General features: G+C 39.6%; 1 protein-coding gene across 1 annotated transcript; it reads right to left on the bottom strand.

The window, feature by feature from the left end:
- Positions 1-6465: 6465 nt before the first annotated feature.
- Positions 6466-7613, bottom strand: LOC148016842 (uncharacterized). The gene is made up of 2 exons (XM_087662490.1): positions 7252-7613; positions 6466-6644 (listed from the first exon to the last, which is right to left on the bottom strand). Exons 1-2 carry the CDS (start codon positions 7588-7590, stop codon positions 6621-6623), a joined length of 363 nt encoding a protein of 120 aa, XP_087518616.1. The 5' UTR covers positions 7591-7613; the 3' UTR covers positions 6466-6620.
- Positions 7614-12792: the final 5179 nt, after the last annotated feature.

The raw sequence follows: 12792 nt of genomic DNA on the forward strand, positions 1-12792 counted from the left end.
CTTGCGTAATGCACGTTTTGCTTGAGTATGCGAAAGCAGTGAAAAAATATTAGATGCATGCATACCATATAATGTAATAGATTTTTCTTGAAAATTAATATTCATTGTGTGTGTGGAATAATCTATATTTGGATTATGCTGGTATCTCCAAGGCATTCCTAGAATAATGTCGCTTGACTGTAATGGAACAACTAAGAAATTTCTTCTTTCAATGTATGAACCAATTTGAATCTCTAAATCTTGTACTTCTTGTGTGCCATTGTACCTAGTACCTAAAAATGCAGCTTTTATGCGATAATGCGTAGGTACAGTCTGTAATTTCAATTCCTTTACCAATTTTGCTGAAATAAAGTCATGAGTACTACCGTCATCATGCAAGATAGTTCTTTCCTTTCCATGCACCAAACATTTCATAGTCAATAAAGAATGTGGAGTAGGCATACCTGGTAAAGTGTCTGAAGTAGTAATAGTATCATCCTCATCTTCAGTGAAATCAGGCATATCCTCATGCTCGTCTTCGTCCATGGCTCCAAGATAGTTGATATATGCTGGTGGCTTCTTTGAATGACAATTTGCTGCGAGATGCCTCGGCTGGTGACACTTATAGCATACTATTGGCTTGGCTTTGGTTACATTATTTGCAATGGCTGGAAGTCTGGGTACATTTGGATTTGCTTGTGGAATAGGCTAAGGATTTGGATTGACATTGGATGGTAATGCAGGTGGTTTAGCCCAATTCTTGCGGAAAGATGGTGATGAGAAATGACCTGGATTAAACTTTCTAAAATTAGAATTGAATTGTTTAGATCCATAATTACCATTGGCTTGGAATTGCTGTGGTCGTCTGTCTCTTTCGCGTAACTTATCTTCAGTGTCGTGAGCTAGGGAGATGGCGTCTTCAAGGGTAGCAGGCTTGAACATGTTAACTTCAGCGTAGTAATGTCCAAGAAGTCCAGACATATACTTCCGCTTATGTGTCGTCTCTGGTACGTCTTCAAGCATGCGTAGCTGTAGGAGTGCATTCCAAAAACACTCTGTATACTATGGTATAGGCTCATGATCCCGTTGTTGAAGTAAATCCCATTGCTTGATAGCCTTCTCATGAAATTGCGGTGGAAGGAAATTCTGCATGAACTTCTTCTTGAAATCTTCCCAAGTAGCAGGACATTCTATGCTCTTGCGTACTATAGTCCACCAAAGTGATGCTCTGTCTACCAAATGATTAGTAACACACTTGATTTTATCTTTTTCTGGATAGGTTTCCTCATGGAAATAGTCATCAAACTGGCTAATGAATGATAAAACAGTCTTTCCTTCTCGTATGCCATTGAAAGTGCGAAATTTGAAACTTTGTTTACTTATCTTTGATTCCTTGCGAATGGTTTGTGCTTCAAGAGTGGCGTCGATGGTACGTCGAATCAAATCTTTAGCTTGAGGTTCTTCTTTGTCGGTAGACGCCCTTTGTAATTTCGTCAATTGCTCTTGCAATGCTTGCCTAGCCCTTCGTTCTTCTTCCAATTGCAACATGATTAGATCCAGCTTTTGTTCCATGGTAGGCTCAGGTAGGTCGTCTTCAGCCATAGGATCATCCATATGTGGGGTCGTCATCCTGTAAAACTCAAAAGACCTTTCTCACTCAAAATCAGGTTAGCGGGATGAGCGTAGCTCGAATTCGGGGTTACAAGGGTATGTATTTGTGGGTATTTCTTTCTCAATTTTCAGAAAATCTGCAATATTTCCATCTTCGTTTGCTGAAAATACTTCAGCGAACCTGTAGATAGGTAGAATACTTTGCCATGAACAACTTTCCAGTTCAAAGTTTTTGCGCAGGAACAGCCCTTCTAGGAGTTTTGAGCACTAGTCAGTTATGACTCCAGTTGACTAGTCTGACTTGCAGAGTTGCAGACTTAGCCAACTTGCAGAGTTACAGACTTGCAGAACTTAGGCCGACTTGATGAACTTTCAGGACTTGATTCCAGTCGACTTGTAGAACTTAACTTTTGATACACAAGACCCGGAGTTTGGTGACTTTCTTGTTCGGTGTGACTTGAATAGCTTGGCTTGACTTAAGGGAATTAAGCTTGAAAAGCTTAATGATCAGTCGTCGTCTGATTTCGTGGGAGGGGGGGCCGTTTTTTTCGTCGCGAAAAAATCGGAGGCCCCTTTGAGACCTCGATTAAGAAATTTGAAGCTATTAAGCTTCTTTAAAGCTCATAAGCTTTACAATTAAGCTTTTGAAAAGATGGATTATAAGTTTCCTCACTGTTTCTTGACGACTTGATGAAGGAGATGGATGCGTGGTCCTCCGCCTGCACAGCCTGGTCCTTCGCGATCTGAGAGTAAAAACAGGGGTTCTTCATCGGCAGAAGTCTGCCTGTATCGACGGTTCACGATGAGATTGACTGTAGAGCTCGATCGTTCTTGGAGCTCCACCTTCGCTCGAGATGGGTAGCGATTGGAAGCTCTTGATCTCAGCTCCGCTCTGATACCACTGGTGCGCAGATCGGTCGCAGTATGCTCACGTAGTGAATCCCAGAAGGTCTCCAAGAACAATGAACTCTACCTTTTTGCATAAAAAACAATGTAAAAGCATGAATGACAAGAAGTAAGAGACCAATTGGGTTCAATCTCCCCCCATGCCTTGTGTGAGCGCTTCACAAAGCATGTATTTTATGTATATTTACATCTTCATGCTCAATAATAGCCCAATTTACAAAAATATGACAAGCTTTTAGCTTTTGAGTTTGCTTTCTATAAAAATAGGAAATAAAGCTAATGGACGGTGCCCATAGAGTCTGGCATACCCAATCTCAATGTCCAAATAGAAATAACATATCCGTGCGCATAGGCGCATACAAAATAATAATCAATAATCGATGTCTCACTAGACATAACAAAATATAGGCGTGGCGCCTATCAAAATATAATCCAAAGGTCGAATACTCGCTACACTCCAATGCTTTCCTCCGCCACTGCTACTATCTCTACACATCAACTGAAGCATTCACAATCGTTAGTAAAATAATGCAATTAAACCGACAAAAGTGAATACCTAGCAGTCTTCAGTTACATAAATAAATCAACTGGTTAGAAATAAATCCTAACCTTAATTTATTACGAGTGCGCACTCTAAACTCATAAACGTTTATTAATTTAATATGCATTTTGCGGAATCACCCGCTATGGAATCACCCATGTACATACTAAATTAATGAAACGCCCGAAAAGGACAGGCATCCCCATCAACTTCTCGCACAAAGAATCCTCTTTGTGTATGAGCCCCGGTCATCTAAGTTTACGCAATCCACTGTAAAACCTCACGGAATCCACCGTGGAATATGCCTCCTGGCATCAGTAACCGAGTCAGAATGATATGCATTCCAACTTGAAGCATGTCTTTGACAAGTCAACTAGTGTTCTTTTCACAAGATCGAAAAGGGAATCTTATGATGAGCTAGTTGCTCTTGTCTTGAACATCATATGAATCATATCCATTTCTGCTTCAATGATGGCAAGCTACATCTTGGGGTCATTGTTAAAATCAACCAAGCAGTTGAGGGCAAGTGTTCTTTGTCCTTTCAGTTCTATTAGCTTTCCTTGTAATGCTTCATGAGTCATATTTCAAACATCAAATCTTGTAACTTACTCAAAGCTATTGATTATGGCTTGGAAATCATTAGCATTACCTCTCAAGTTATCCATAGTGGTAGCTACCATCCCCATGGTCTCTAAGCCAACTAGGTTGACGATGTGATTTATGAGATCACACATAGGTGTGTTCTCTAGGTCAACAGTACAACTAGGGCTTGGGTCCTTACTAATAGGTGAAATACGAACTCACATATTTCGACACATACAATCAAAGTGACTAATGTGTGCTCTTAGTGTGTCTATAGGTGGAGGCATAGTGTAAATGGGTGCACACAATGTAAGGGAGCAAATGCATTGTAGGTCTATGAGTACCTAATAGGTTTGTGGGTGCATGATAGGTTTGTGGATTCTTAGGGTATGTGTAGTTGGTTGCATAGTAGACCATGGATACATTGTATATTGGTGTAGTAAGGTCTCCTTAGAGTCCTCATCTTCGCTACTACTCCCTTCCTCCGAGTCTACCTGCAAATCCAAATCACTAGACTCCAAACCACAATTTTTGGCAGAAGACTTAGTGGTGTCTTTGCTTTTCCCTTTGTGATCAATCTTGCTCGAGGATCATGGCAACCCTAAGAGAGCGCACTAATGAAAATATGCCAAAGTATTGGCAAGAAGATCCTCTTGGACAAAGTCTTTCGAAGATCCCAATGTAAATCATGGACATACATAGCATGAAATATCTCTCTAGTTGGCCATTAGGTTGGACAATGTGTCTCAATAGAACCTTGAATTGAGTAGTATAATCGTATACAATACAATCTCCTTATTTTAGCTAACACAAATTATCTAGCTTCTGGATCCTGCTAGAACTAATATGCAAAGGTTGCTTGAGCCATAGCCCAAGTAGCTAGTGCGTAAATTGGATGCTATATGCTCGCGTAGTGAATGCTGAAAGGTCCCCAAGAACAAAGAACTCTACAAAACCTTCATAAAAGCAAAAGAGAATTTGCACGACATGAGAAAAAAAGACAAATTGGGTGCAATCTCCCCCCATGCCTTGTGTGAGCGCTTCATAAGGCATGTATTTATAGATTTATTTATCTTTAAGCTAAAAAATAGGCCACTTCACAAATAATATTATTTTTGGCTTTTGTGTTTGCTTTTGCCCAAATATAGAGTAAGACGTTTGGGCGTTTAAAACTCGGGCTATGCCCAACCGGGCTATGCCCGAATACAAATATCAGATAATGAAATATTTAACTGAGTGCCTATGCGCATACAAGATAATAAATATTTGGTCAAGCACTTTAATAAATAAGCACGCTTAAATAAATATTGGCACCACGTCTTTAGTGATAAGGCACGCGCCCATCAAAAATAGTAATTCATCTAGGCATTTGGATTCATATCATCGCCCGGTTCTATCCAACGACTTCGCCGTCTGCTCTACACATCAACTAAAGCATTCACAATTGTTAGAAAATAATTAGATAAAATTCAACAAAAGTGAATACCTAGGAGTCTTCAACTACAAAATAATTAAATAGATTGGAACTCTATCCTTCCTCAGAAAAAGGGATTTGTCAAAAGGAGATGCATTCTATTGAGATACTTGGGTTCTATCTAGATATTTGGCTTTTCCAATAGGTATATTAAGGGCAAGTGATTATTCTAAGTCTAAATGGGTGATGGAAAAAATCAGAAAGAAAGTAAGCACCTACTGCTCCATTGCTTGGCTACTACATGAAATCCTTAAAATCTTAAATGTCTTTATTCGGCCTACATTTTGACTCTACCTTCCTTTGATGGTTTGGAATGCTGAGTTTTTGAAAACATGGGACTCTAGTTCAATAAATATTCAGTGGGGAAAATATGGCAAAGATAGATCCTTAAGTATGATCTCTTTGGAGAGCTTAAAGGACTAGGAGTAGGGAGGTCTTCAATTGATCAACCTGGCTAATAAAGCACTAAAAGGGAGAGCCAAGCTTCTCAAGAGATACTTAGAGCAAGTCACACCTTGGTGTCACATGATGGGAGACATTCTATGCATGGAAACAACAAATTTTGTTTAGCCTATGGTCCCAATAGTTGGGATGTCGCTTCTCCTTAGGCTAGATAATTTTGGAATGTTTCTTGTATGTTGAGGAAACTGGATGGCCGGGATCTAGCCAAAATAACTCGCTTTATTTGGCTAATTATATCCCTCTTTGTAGCGGAAATTATCTCTTATTATTAAATTCAATGTCTTTTCGCGTCTAACATTTGTGTCCGTTGCTCATTAGAACGCTTTTGTTATTTAGCCCGGTGGAACCAGAAAGAGAACTGCGAGGACAGAAGCTCTGAATAAAAAGAGACTCGCGGCTGACAATGTGAGCTTAGATTTCTCGGTTTTATCTCTTTGCATTGCTAAGGCATGGAAGCGTCTCAGCTGAACGTGGTCATTCATGATGTTGTGCCAATAAACTTGCAGGACTACCGGAAATTTCAAGTAGACCTTTCCAAACTGATCGATCCCCAAATTCTCTTATCTGGTCAGGTCAACAATCAGCAAACTTCTGCACGTGTGCCTTCAGCAGTCGAAGGGCATTGTAACCTTATAATTCTTAAGAGTAACAACTCCCATTCCCCCAAACGTAAGTATTACTCCTTATAGACAATTAAACCTCATTAACGCTCGAGGAATCTCATCAGACTCGAACATCGATCGTGACAAAAGAATCAGAGACAGTATATGATCAGTGTAGTACAAAACTTACCATTGCTTCAAAAGCTTCAACCACAAAACATTAGACCATATAGACTCCTATATAATTTTGTCTCATAGCTGTACTGATCTTAACGTGACAAGCCTAATTAGAGGGAGTCAAACTGCTCTTCATCTTGTCCATATATTATTCGTTCTACTGCTACATCCATTGTTGTCACTTCAATGCAATCATGTGAACTTCTCTCAAGAATATCATTACTGCCGCAGTACAAGAAGCCTGTGAAATCATCGCAAATTATCCAGTTGGAAGAGAAATATGCAGCTATTCCAGATCACCGCTACAGTGCTGTCAAAGTAAATTAGCACAAGTCATTATAGACACATCATAGCGTCGACTTTCGTGAAAGCTAAGCACGGGAAGAGGGGAACGTTTTAAGCAGACAAAACAGATAAAGATAATGGAACGATAAAACTGTTAGAGCTTAACAATGGAACGAGCCGATGAGAATTACACAGTTAAACGGAACTATGAAAGGTAAGGCTATAGAAACTTTGATAACCATGAAAATGGAAACGAGCGGATGGAATTTACAGTAACATGAAAAAAAATGGAAGGAGCCGACGATCAAATTTACAGTTGAATGAAACCGAGAACAAACGTAAAGGGTAACGAAACGATCAAGCATTTTTGGAAGTTAACAGCGGATCAGAATCTAGTACAGGTAAATGGAACAATCGAACAGTAATGATCCATAAAAATTTAAAGGTACATTGTACAATGGAAGGAGCTGCGGATGAAATTTACAACTAATTGTGAAACGCGGAAAAACAGTAAACGGTAATGAAAAACATGAAATTCTTTATAAAACTAATGAATAACGGAATAGAAATCTACAGATAAATGGAACAATGCAACAATAATGATCATCAGGATCTCGGGCGAGGAGTCTCACCGCGTATGGGTTTCGTATGAGCCGGTTACGAAGTGAAACCAAGATTCCGAGGATGAAGCGTTTAAAGAGCTGGAGAAAATTGCAGAAATCTTCGGCGATTCCACGGGGCCCAACCACGATGAAGTACAGCAGGCAAGACACACACAGTATGAAAAGAAAATATACGTAATAGGTAGATAAAAAGTCGACGGCGGGGAGGCTCGCGTGCGGTGCTGCAGCGGTAGCTGGGCTGGGAGGAGGAGAAGAAGGAAGTAAGATGAAGGCTGCTCTAGCGCTGTCAGGGGGAGGAGGAGGAGGAGGAGAAGGAAAGAAGATGAAGTCTGCTGCTGCTTCCGCCATTGACTCCTTTCGTCTGCGTCTGAATGAACCGAAGCTCAATGCGGGGAGGGAAAAGTAGGTCAACAAGTATGCATGATCTTAAACCTTACAAGGCCGGAAATGATTTCACCTTCAAATGTATTTTATTTGAAATTGGGCTGCAACTTTGGTATCTAGTTTACTCGAGCACATTATTTTAAGGACTTTTGCATATAGTTTACTCATTGTTGTTCTGAATCTTAATGGCCTTGCCAACAGCTTGAAGATCGAGCCGGTAAGTTCAGAGTGTGCACGAGTGGAGGGTTAAGTAACCCGGGTCAGAGCCATGCCACACCTAGATCTATTTGACCTATGTGGCTCCACTGCTTGACTTGTGGTCCTAAAATTATGGGACTTTGGCAAGTGGAACAAGTATCACAAAAAATTAGTGATACTAGGAAGACTCTTGCAAGTATGCACACGTGGCAACACGTAACTCCTTTGTGTGTGTCTCTCTAAAAACGTTTTTAAAAATATATACTCTTTTTTTACAAAACCATCACTGTCATCTTTTGCTATGCTGAACTACGAGGTCCACACAAGTCAAGACTTGTGTGTGGCCACAATGCTTTCCTATCAGATCCCCTCCACGCTAAGTAAAAGAACTTAAGCGTAGTAGGGCTTTGATTATTTGCATGATATATTACCTATAAAGAGGAATGACATTGTTTAAGAGTCACAACATGCCTAGTCAATAACTTGATTATGATGGTGTGCAGTAACAAAGTGAATGGGCCAAAGCCCAAGTTTATGCATGCCATTTCAACCGGATACTATTTGGTACACAATCTACTCTAGGAGCTCTCCCTCTCTTTCCCCTCTATTTGAGTTGGTGCTCAACACTTTATCAGTCGAGTGATTTGATATTGGCTCAATGACATGCCTACCTGCTCTAAGTCTCATTAGATCTGTAGTCGAGAGGCTTTACATATAGGTGATAAAGAGAGCACCATTGTAGATGAGCTTGGATTCTTTGGCAAAGCTTTTCATGGTTAATATGACATAGTGGCTGCTCTCTAAAGGGGGTAGAGATCCTCTCTCTCTCTCAAAAAATCTCCTCCTGGAAGCAATTTTGCAGCGTCTCTAGAAAAATCTTGTCATGTCACTCTCGCATTCATAGCTCCAGTAGCAATAGGTATGCATGATGACAACCAGTGGGGTGTGTGTGTGTGCTTCGACACAGGGAGGTAGGAGCCAAAGCCACAATGGCATTCTTTCTTACAAAGGGAGGGTTGAAGTGGTACTTTTCCCCACTTGACTAGCATGTGGCAATCAAGTGGGCTAAGCAAACTCAAGCAACACTATTTTTGTGCTAATTCATGAACTGCTCTAAGTTTTGGGAATAATGGTCTTGATCAAAAGTTGCATAGCCACACCATGTGGTACTTAACTTTATTGACCATGGCTAGATCAATCAATTTAGCAACGTGGTCTGTCAACTCTAACATCAACAAAGATGGTGAGTTAGTTCTTAGTGGTGAGATCTACCTAGTCTTCATCAAAAGATGCTAGTATGGATACACTTGTGTTGTTAGCTCTAAAATGTTCACAAATGTGAACCTTGAGCTTTTATAATGAGCTAGAGTAACATTCAAACTCTAATTCACCTTATACCATATTTTATCATTGGGGAAGTTATTATATGTATATCCTCTACATCATGTGCGTTCAAGGCCTATTCATAAATATCCTTAATTGTGATTTTTTCCTAAATAAAACATAACCCTTTTCTATTTAGTTTGTAAAGAACCCCTTTATATTACACCCTTCTATATGTAAAAAAACGTATAAAAATGGTATTTTAAAAATACCTTATTTTGAACCCATGTGATGCACACATATATTCATGAGTAACTTACCTGAGATTTTATCTACCAACCCAAGCTATGGCTATGATAGAAGCATGAGATAGAGACGAAAATAAGAAAATTATATACATAAGACTCAACTCTCTATTCATTGTACACATTATATATATAGGGTTTCCTTTTGGGTGGGGACTCTAATGTCCACTTACAAGCTAAGTCGTGTGACTCGGTCTTCACAACTTGCCTACAAAATATTGAAATGTGTGCAGTTTCATTTAATCTATGGGATATTAGTGCATCTGGTGTATTGGGCATTTTAGTGTTACAAGGGAGTGAGTCTAATCCTTTAATTCACAATGATTATTATTTACACGACTCAAAAATATAGAGGATTGGTCTCAAGAGCTCTCCAAGTGTTGAAAATTGAATAAATATCTAAAAATTGGGTAGAGTTAGCAACTTATTGGAGGAAACGCATTGAACCCAAACCTTGGTGTATAAAAGCCAAAAAATAAACGAAAGAGCTTATTCTTATGCCTGCAACTTTGAGAGCAAGCTTTCTCTTACCTTGTTGAGAGTAAGAGAGTGAGAGAGTAAGAATGAGAGTATGAGTGAGGGAATTGGAGAATGAAACTCCTCTCTCTTTTCCTTTTTCTCTTCTTCCCCTTCTTATTCCATAGCCTTGAGTGTGAGAGATAAAGTGTGAGGTTGAGATTTCTACTTGTCTTCTTCTTTAGTTTTCCTCTTTCACTATAATAGATGGGCGCCATACCAATGGAAAATAAGGCATTCACAAAAATATTCAGCCCCACCATTAAAATAAGCCTCGATATTAGCTTTGACCTTTGTAAGTTGGCATAAGCATTGGAAACATCCATTGGTATAAGTGCTAGACAATACTCCATAACATATCAACTCTTTTCTCAATGAATGTTTTGATGGTTATGCTAACAAATGCAATAAAACTTACTAATGCTTGTACCAACAGTTTTACAAAGAAAAAGAAAAGCAATGGGGCCAAGATCTTATTATTGTCTATGATGCAATGGGGCCAAGATCTATTATTGTCTATGATGCAATGGGGCCAAGATCTATTATTGTCTATGATACATATATATATTGCAATATGTATAGGTAACGAACATATATGCATCATAGATAATAATAAGATCTTGGCCCCATTGCTTTTCTTTTTTCTACACACACACATACACACACACACACACACACACACACACACACACACACACACACTCTCTCTCTCTCTCTCTCTCTCTCTCTCTACAAGATATAGGCCTTATACCGACGTTTAAAGCGACGAAAATGTTCATAAAGAAATTTTTCCCTGTCGTCCCAAAAAATATCGTTATTGGCGACGCCATAGAATAGCCACTATTAGCGTCGTTATCAGCATCGCTATTTGTGTCGGTATCAGCGACACTGATACCAACGCAAATAGTGACGTTGATATAACGACACTTCGTCGCTGATAACGATGCAAATATCGACATTTATAATGACGCTTTGCGATGCATTTTGCGATGCATTTTGCGATGCTAATAGCGACGCGTGCAATAAATTTGCGATGCTAATAGCGACGGTAATATGAAAAAAAAAATTGTGATAGGGTAGCTTGGTTTGAGTAATGTGTATAATACTCGTGTAAACAAAGGCAAAATGTACTTCAATCATAACACTGATACATAAAATAAATACATGATCACGTAATGAAAGTGACTGGTACAATCATTGCAAGATACTACTACTACATAGAAAATGTCTACACAGATCACGCGACCAAAAAAGAAGAGTATGTGAGCTCCGGGGATCCAAGGGCAAGCTATAGATCCTTGCCGTCCGAAACCTCATCCCGTCGCAAAGGAGCATCGAATGGACTCTGGAAAAAAAGAAACAACTACACATCAATCCACCATACAATAATGCATTTTAATTAAATTTAGTAACTACGGACAAGAAAGATGAATGACTTATAGGCCCGCCCGCCGCGTCCATACAATTGGTCGTTCAATGCAGTGAGACCGTGCCTCTCTGCATATCGAGTCTCAAGGCTGGTGGGATCACGGTTTGTAATGGAGTGCTGCAAAGAAAACAAAATACAATTGTTAGAAACACGATTGTAAGTACAAAGGATATTCCAAAAAAATAAGCAAGTAGAACAAAAGGAAAAATTACAAAGTCCTCCAAATATGTCTTCTGGCTACCACTCCCAAGATGATGGACCATTCCGGCCTCTAGTCGTGCCCTCGCCGCCTCGCGCTGCTATCTCCAACGTCCTGGAGAATCTATAGCCTCCTCCCTGAGTCGGTGTCAGTCATCTGCGTCTAGCCACTTGGGCTTTGAAGCCCCACTCTTGAGTGCCTTGCGTGTGTTCGATCATCTGTTTGACATGTATGCATGCATGCACTCCATCATCCAGCCCGTGGAAAACCTATCTGCTATACAAACACTTGTAAACCTTAAACATCGTACAAATCATCATTATTTTCTTTTCGTATTTTCATGACATGCATTTCCTTTGAAAGATGGTGGACTCCACTACTTATGGTGTGGGGTAACTCAACCATACAAAAGTTATTTGCATCGTCAACACGGTTGGCAACTCCTCCTTCCCTTAGCACTATACCTCCTTTCCAACTTCCTATGTGTGATGCTCCCTCACTCCAAACCTCATTGACTTATGATTTGTTGAAGCATTCCTTCCACCATTAGATATTGCTAGAACACCAATCCTCTTGTCTTTTAGGCAAAACATATGATGAGATTGATGATGATACGGGATTTTGTGACTTCCATACACTGTCCAAGAGAGATTGGATATACACATGTCAAATGACAACCTGACACATTGTAGCCCTCTTAATAAAAGCTATAAGCTGTTGTATCCTAGACTCTTTGAGAAAAAACCTGATATATGCCAAGCATGTGGCTACCCCTCCATTAGCTTGTCATTGATACGCATTTCAACTCTTGTTTCTTTCATAGCACCCATCTCTTTTGATAATAATCTCCATTTTTCTTCTTGCTGCTAACAATTTCATGTGATGTGTCCTAGCATTAAAATATGCTTTGAAATAGAACTTTATGCCCAATCATTCATTATTTGAAATAATATGCAAAGTTGGATCATGTTATGCAACCAATCAATTGATGCTTCATACAAAAATATGGATGCACACTGAAGAATGTGCCTAGCCTATCTACATGTGATCGTGCGTCATGCAAAGTGCAAACAAAAGTTCCCTGATTATTTTAATCCTTAGCCTCGCCTCTCCACTCTCATAAAAAAAATATGCCATACTCCGCTCCTCCCCCCATCCAAATTCTCACAAACACTCTAGAAAAGATGGCCCTCAAG

The sequence above is a fragment of the Lygodium microphyllum genome, chromosome 22, assembly GCF_053477565.2.
Source record: "Lygodium microphyllum isolate KBCC chromosome 22, Lygodium_microphyllum_v1.1.10, whole genome shotgun sequence".
Classification (NCBI taxonomy): domain Eukaryota; kingdom Viridiplantae; phylum Streptophyta; class Polypodiopsida; order Schizaeales; family Lygodiaceae; genus Lygodium; species Lygodium microphyllum.